Below are 6,574 nucleotides of genomic sequence, written 5' to 3'. Positions count from 1 at the left end.
ATAACTCAAACATCAGGGCTCCACGCGCCACCTTAAATTAAAGTAGTTGCTCGTGTGTTCATGATTTGAGCTATTGCTGGAATTGAATTGCAGCTACTTTGCGATGCTCTGAGTTCTGAGGTAAATCCTCACAGAGATGACCAAGACACTAAATCAAGGTCAAGCCCTTTTAATCATTTCACTTGGTGTTCAGCCTTGTTTGTGCTGATTTGATGCAGTGTATGTTAACGCCAGCAAAGAGTTAAAACACGATGTTTTTTTCTCTCACTCCCTCTCTCTCTCTCAGCATGAGATTCATGCAGCCAAGTGAAAATAAGGTCTGCATATTTTTCTCCCTTTTTTGGATGAGGATTATGAGGAGAGGAGGAGGGGGGTGCAGAGAGGTCGACGGTGGGAATTCTTTAAGCTTGGCCCCTCAAAATAAAATCTTGTCAAAGCAAATAAAGTCTTCTTAAGAAGTGCATAATGAAGACCTCTTACTGGCACCACCACACATCCAAAGAGCTGCCACCATAACCCATGAGCTGAGGCATAAGAAACTGTTTTAATTGAGCCCATGCAGGGATCAGAGGTGCAGCGGCAGAAAGATGGGAAAGAGAAGGAGTGCAAGACAGGCGGAGCGATGGAAAAGAGAGGGCAGACGGGGTGAGGCTCATCAGCACAGACTCTAATGATGCTTACTGTGCAGTGAGCAGGTGCATTGTTCAGGTGAGTACACCATAAATGAAATGGACAGTCTCATCAGTGTAGACTTGGGATAAATGATGAGAGGCTAGATGAGCTGTTCAGTCAAAACAGTGTTCGATGCAGATGAGGATCATGGGTGGAGCGTGATCTTTTTGTTGTAATTTGCTAATTTATCAAAAATACTAATGAATGCAGGGACAGGGGGTGAAATATGTGGGTGTATAATTAGTGATATGAGCATGCCTGCTGAAAATTCATCAGTCTCTCTGTCTCTTGCTGCCATGCCACACACACACACGCACACACACACACACACACACACGCATGCAGAAAAGGCAAACCTGCCAGACCAAGGTGGTAAAAATCCATATCATTAGCTACCAAACACAGAGGAGACTGTTAGTTTTAAATGATTCCACATCATTAGGTAGCTCGATGTGCATTAATACTAACTACAATGCTGTTTGGGCATGAGTAATGTGGCCAGGGTAATGGACTCCAAGGCAATGGCTGAGGTAAGGTGATCTACACGTCTATCTCTCTCACTGTCTCTCTCTCTATCTCTGCGTCTCCCTTGCCCTCTGCCCCCGCTCTCCTCCTCTAACTGTCTCACACACCAGGTTGAGAAAAACTGCCCTCTTGTGGTCTCACTTGTCATGACATTCTAGGTAAGCAATGAACATCAAGACTGAACAAATGAGCATTTTCTTTACACCGATCTGCAATTCTCTGCACATTCATGCATTGTAGTAGAGAGAATAATCTTTTGTTACTTTTCACCCTGCGTTAAAGTTACACCTCATGTGCCGATACTGTCTCATTGCACAAATACTGAAAATAACACATCCGATCTCTTTTTTGTTTGTTTTTTTCCAGAAGAATCTCTTCACCAAGTGTACCTTTGTTCCATTGCGAATGAATAGAACAGAGATGCTTTAGTGTTAAAGGCGCTTTTGGGAAATCTCACTTCAGACTTTTCAGCAGCACTGATGACATTCTCCCGACACAACCTCCCACATTCAGATTGGTCCACTTAGTCCCAGGGAAGGCTAAGAGGTGTTGAAAAGTGTGTCCTATTCCCTCCCATGTGATTTCCACCAAAGCTCATTTCCTGAATTGCTGCTTACACTCTTAGTTCCATTAATAAGAAAGTGCACTTCCATTCATTTTCTCTCTCTCTCTAATTCTTACAGCATACTGGCATCCAAGCAGTGCTATTTTTCCGCGGTGCTCTAATCAGCAGTGTTTGAATTTCCCCAGTGCTGTGTTGTCTTTACTACTCTTCTGTTGAGGGGGTATGCAGTGTTTCGAGTGCAAAGGCCATATTTTGCTTCTGTGGTTAGCAAAGAATCCCAGCCCTCTAACTGCCTAACAACTGCAAGGCCGACAACGTTCATCAGAAGCTACACCCAGGGTGCCGTGATTGTACAAATCCATGTTCATGTACAGTACTGACCATTAAAACAACTTCCAAAACCCTGCTGGTTATAAAAAAAAAAGAAACATTTCTATCTCTTTCACTAAGAATAAAAAAGAGAGCAGAGAATCCCACATTATTATCCACAGTATAAATTACATCGTAGACAGAACTTGGAAATATATATGGTACAGTTATAATTCACTAGATTTTTAAATGTTTTTTGTTGTCTACACAAACAGTGTGTGTGTGTGTGTGTGCATATAGGTTTGTATGTGTGTGTATAGGTGTGTGTGTGTCTGTGTGGAATGTGAATATGTGTATGCGTGCGTGTGTGTGTGTGTGTGTGTGTGTGTGTCCGTGTGTCTGCCTCTGTACTGTATTTGCTGCTGCATCACGTGTGGCAGAACTCTGTACTGGGCACGTTGCTGCTCTTGCAGTAGGCTATGCTGTTGTTACTGAGGTGACAGTCTCTAAATCCAATGCCCCCATTGGGTGTGTAGATGGGCTGAATGCGGAAATCTCCCTTGAGCAGCTGCTCATTGTTCAGTGACACTATTTGGAAACTGGTTTCAGTCATCTCCAGAATGGAGTTATCCTTCTTGGTTCCAGCCTCACAATAGTCATCTTTTCTCCTGCCCCGATTGTATTTCCACTTGGTAGAAGATGACCGGCTCTTCTTGTGCATGTGCCAGCAGAACAGGCTGAGCAGTGTTACCAGGACGATAAGCACCACCCCACCTATGATCCCAGCCAATAGCAGCGTTGAGTTGATGTCCTGCTGAGCAGCCTGCTCTGAGCCGGTAGACTTGACATTGGAGGCTGACTTGGTCCTGGCCTCAGAGCATATAGTATCCTCTCCAGGCCTGTAGGAGTTTAGGGTGTCCAGCACATACACACAGATCCGGTACACAGACCGGGGCTCCAGGTTAGTGAGGCTGAGGTGCCGCTGGTCCCCACTCACAATCCGCTCCCGGGTCCCGTCACTCATCGGGCTTTGGCCCCGTTTAACCCAAGTGACCTTGTAGGCTGTGACAGTGAAATAGGAGGCCCAACTCACCTCGATGCAGGTGGAGTTGACTACATGAAAAAAGATCTGCAGAGGATCCTCATAAGGAGGCAAGGGGCCGGAGGGGTTGTTGTGGAGAGGGGGTAAGGGAGGGGAGGGTGACTCAAAGTAGTAAGGGGTGGAGGAGGGAATAAGGGTGGTGATCATGGTGGTGAGAGGGGTGGTGGTGAGAGGGGAAGGAGGCGTGGAGCGGAGGGTGGGCCAGGGTGACTGGTCAGCACCAGCTGGGCACTGGATAACATCCAAGGTGAGTTCTCGGATTGCCATGCCGCGCACCTTCTCTGGACTCTGGCACATGAACCCTCGGACATTGAGGGAGGTAGGCAACGACTTGAGCCACACCACGACCCATTTCACAGCGCAGTCACAGCGCCAGGGATTATTCCGCACTGTGAGTTGCCTTAGGCTCATCAGCCCATCAAACACGCCCTGTGTGAGGGTCTGAAGCTGGTTGGTTGAGATATCCAGTTTTTCAAGCCGGTGGAGGCCAGAGAAGGCTGCCACAGGGATCTGGTCTATCTGGTTCTCCTGCAGGCTGAGTTTGACCAGTGACTGGCCGGGTAAGAGGGGAGGGGGGAAGGTGAGAGAGTTACGTGCCAGGGCAAGCTCACGGAGGTTGACAAGGTCCTGGAAGGTCCCTGGTGCAATGCCCTCATCCGTAAGCAGGTTCCCGTCCAGCAGGAGGCGCTGCAGGCGTGTCACATTCTGGAATGCCTCCTCTGCAATGATAGCAATGCGGTTCTCATCCAGCCGCAGCTCTTTCAGGTCCTCTGGGAGGCCAATGGGAACACTGCTCAAGTGGTTCTTGGTGAGGAAGAGGAGTTTTAGGCTGACTGCCTCCCTGAAGGCCCCTTCTTCCACCCCCACTGTGGAGATGGAATTATCATCGAGGTGCAGCTCCTCCAGTTGGGTCAGCTGGGCCAGGGCTGTCTTGGAGATAGTTTGGATATTGTTCTCCTGTAGATGCAAAACTCTGGTGTTTTTGGGCAGATTGAGCGGGAACTCGTCCAGCTGGTTGCCGTAGAGATAGACGGTCTCCACGGAGGCCACATTGTGAAGCTCCACGGGGAAGCCAGCATTGTTGATCTGGTTGTTATGAAGGAAGAGGACCTTATAGCCCTCCTGGACTCCCAGAGGCACCGACGTCAGGCTGCGCTCGTTACAGTACACAAACGTTTTGTCACAACGGCACTCCACCGGGCAAGAGGCACCCAGGCGGAACTGCATTTGGAGGCTTAGGATGACAGTCAACCAAAACTGCATGAACGAAGCCCAATCTTTATTCCAGGGTCCAGCCAGAAACTCCATAGTGGAAAAACAAAACACAAAAAGGAAAATCAAATAAAAAAAAAGGAACTTTGAGGAAATAAAACAAATATCAAAATCAGGAAGGCAATGAAGTATATCCACCAAAAACATAGACCCAAGGAAGTCCACCTAGGAGAATTTGGTAATGATGCAGTTAACTGGGAAAAGAGCAGGAAATCGTGGGAGTAATCCTGTAAATGCTAGTCCTCAGCTGAAGAGCGATGGTCTCATTAGTGGTGGCCAGTCCTCTGAGTGACTCCATCCATGCTGAGACATCAGACCGTAGCAGGACTCTTCACTCGTTGCTCCACGCAGAGCCCAGCCAGGGCCAATTTGAAGCCACACAGTATAGAGCCACCGCAGGCTCCACTCGCCTGTCCGTCACACACTGCTGGTCCCCCACCGGGGCAAAGTCCAGGGGGGGTGACATTTGGATCCAGAGACCTGTAGCGAAACAAAGAAATGCTAGATTAGTATTTTCAGGGGTGGCCTGCTCTCAGAAAAAAGGGGCCTCTCTTTCTCTCGCTCTATCTCTCTGTCTCCTTCTTTCCCATGCAAGCATGCACACACACAAACTCTCTTTCCTTCTCTTACACACTCACTCTTTCTCTCTCTCTCTCTCTCTCTCTCTCTCTCTCTCCCAAACAAAAAAAAAAAAAAACACAGTCACAAAACACCGCGTTCACTACTGCTCTGAAATTATGCACTCGCTATTTCAGAAAATGTCAAACCATCTGATAAATATTCAGAACAGCTCTTGCACATCCGGTTTCACAGACATAAAGAAGGCTTTTATCCCTTACGGTCTATCAAAGGAGGGAACCGAGCACTGCAAGGACACACACTCATAGATTCAGAGGTTCTAAGCAACACATCATCGCCGAACAGAAAACACGCTAAGATAACCAGAGCTAATGAAGACAACAGCTCTTCTTGATCTATCGGGGATAGACAAAAGAAAAGGATAAAGCATCCTAGAAAAAGGGAATAGGAACGAGCTTTTTTGTGTCACTTGGCCAGACCTTGAGGGCACAGGTACGAGTAAACACACTTGCGCTTACAGTAAACAGAAGCAATGTTTTGCCGGGGGAGTAAGGAGGTGCTCATTATTACATTTAAGCCACAACACACCATCATCAAACTCATGAATTAAGGCTTAGCTGTTAGAGATGGAAAGAGAGGACACAGAGAGATAGAGATGGAGATCGAGTGAGAGACAGACAGAAAGAGAGAGAGAGAGAGAGAGAAGGGGGAGGAATTGGGACTGTACACACCAACATCCCCTTCTCACCAATGACATACACATGCTGTCAAATGAAATTGGATTGGAAGATAATTTAGCCCCTCTACCTGCAATAAATGATCGATACAGGCTATTTTTTTTAGCATGGGGAGGTTTCCAGTACGGCACAAGGCCACTGGATTACAGCAGACCCCATTCCAAGTTTTATGACCCATCAAACCTTTTTTTTCTGCCCCAATGATTGAAAGATACTGGGTGTCATCTGTGCATTCATCTTAACTGGAGCTCCACCCTGAGTCAATGTTGGATGAGCCTGTATCCCTTTTTAATAAGTAATGGCAAGGATGGGTTGACTGTTAAGCACAGGAATGGCCCTGAGTGTATATTAAGGTGTTCTCTGTTCTCTTGCAGGGTATGTGAAGAAACAGGAAGAGCCGGTTTGACTGTTACTTTTGAAAATAATTGCAATTCTTCGTGTTTCGGAAAATGTATAGAATTAGACATCAGATACTGTGTTTCATGTTGTGCAGACAGGGAAGGAAAAAATTTTAAAAGAAAACAATACGGTTATCTGCCTGAGCAGTCCTGCTCTTTGAAATACCCTGTTGTTTGTTGACGTGATGGAGACTGCGTGAACTCCTTGTGGTGGAGATGGAGAAACAATCCCAATCCTTTGACATACATCTGTGATCTAGTTTTCTAAATTGAAAGAGCTAAATTTAATCAAATAAGCTTCAAGGGGAATAAGCAACCACATGAGGCGATAAAATGTGCTGCCACAGCAGCAGAATCAACAGCAGAAGGCAGCAACATCAAGATGATTATAGCTGCATAAATAAAGTACCACGTA

General features: G+C 46.7%; 1 protein-coding gene across 2 annotated transcripts in view; it reads right to left on the bottom strand.

The window, feature by feature from the left end:
* Nucleotides 1–2,398: 2,398 nt before the first annotated feature.
* Nucleotides 2,399–6,574, bottom strand: part of flrt2 (fibronectin leucine rich transmembrane protein 2) — a 33,249-nt gene continuing 29,073 nt past the window's right edge. For both annotated transcript variants that reach the window (XM_030047404.1, XM_030047403.1), the window contains exon 2: nt 2,399–4,925. In XM_030047404.1, the coding sequence (XP_029903264.1) occupies nt 2,499–4,592 (2,094 nt within the window). In that variant the 5' untranslated portion in view covers nt 4,593–4,925 and the 3' untranslated portion in view covers nt 2,399–2,498. The remainder of the gene's footprint in view (nt 4,926–6,574) is intronic.

Source organism: Myripristis murdjan, chromosome 24, assembly GCF_902150065.1.
Source record: "Myripristis murdjan chromosome 24, fMyrMur1.1, whole genome shotgun sequence".
Classification (NCBI taxonomy): domain Eukaryota; kingdom Metazoa; phylum Chordata; class Actinopteri; order Holocentriformes; family Holocentridae; genus Myripristis; species Myripristis murdjan.
This window is presented reverse-complemented; position numbering and strand designations above follow the sequence as displayed.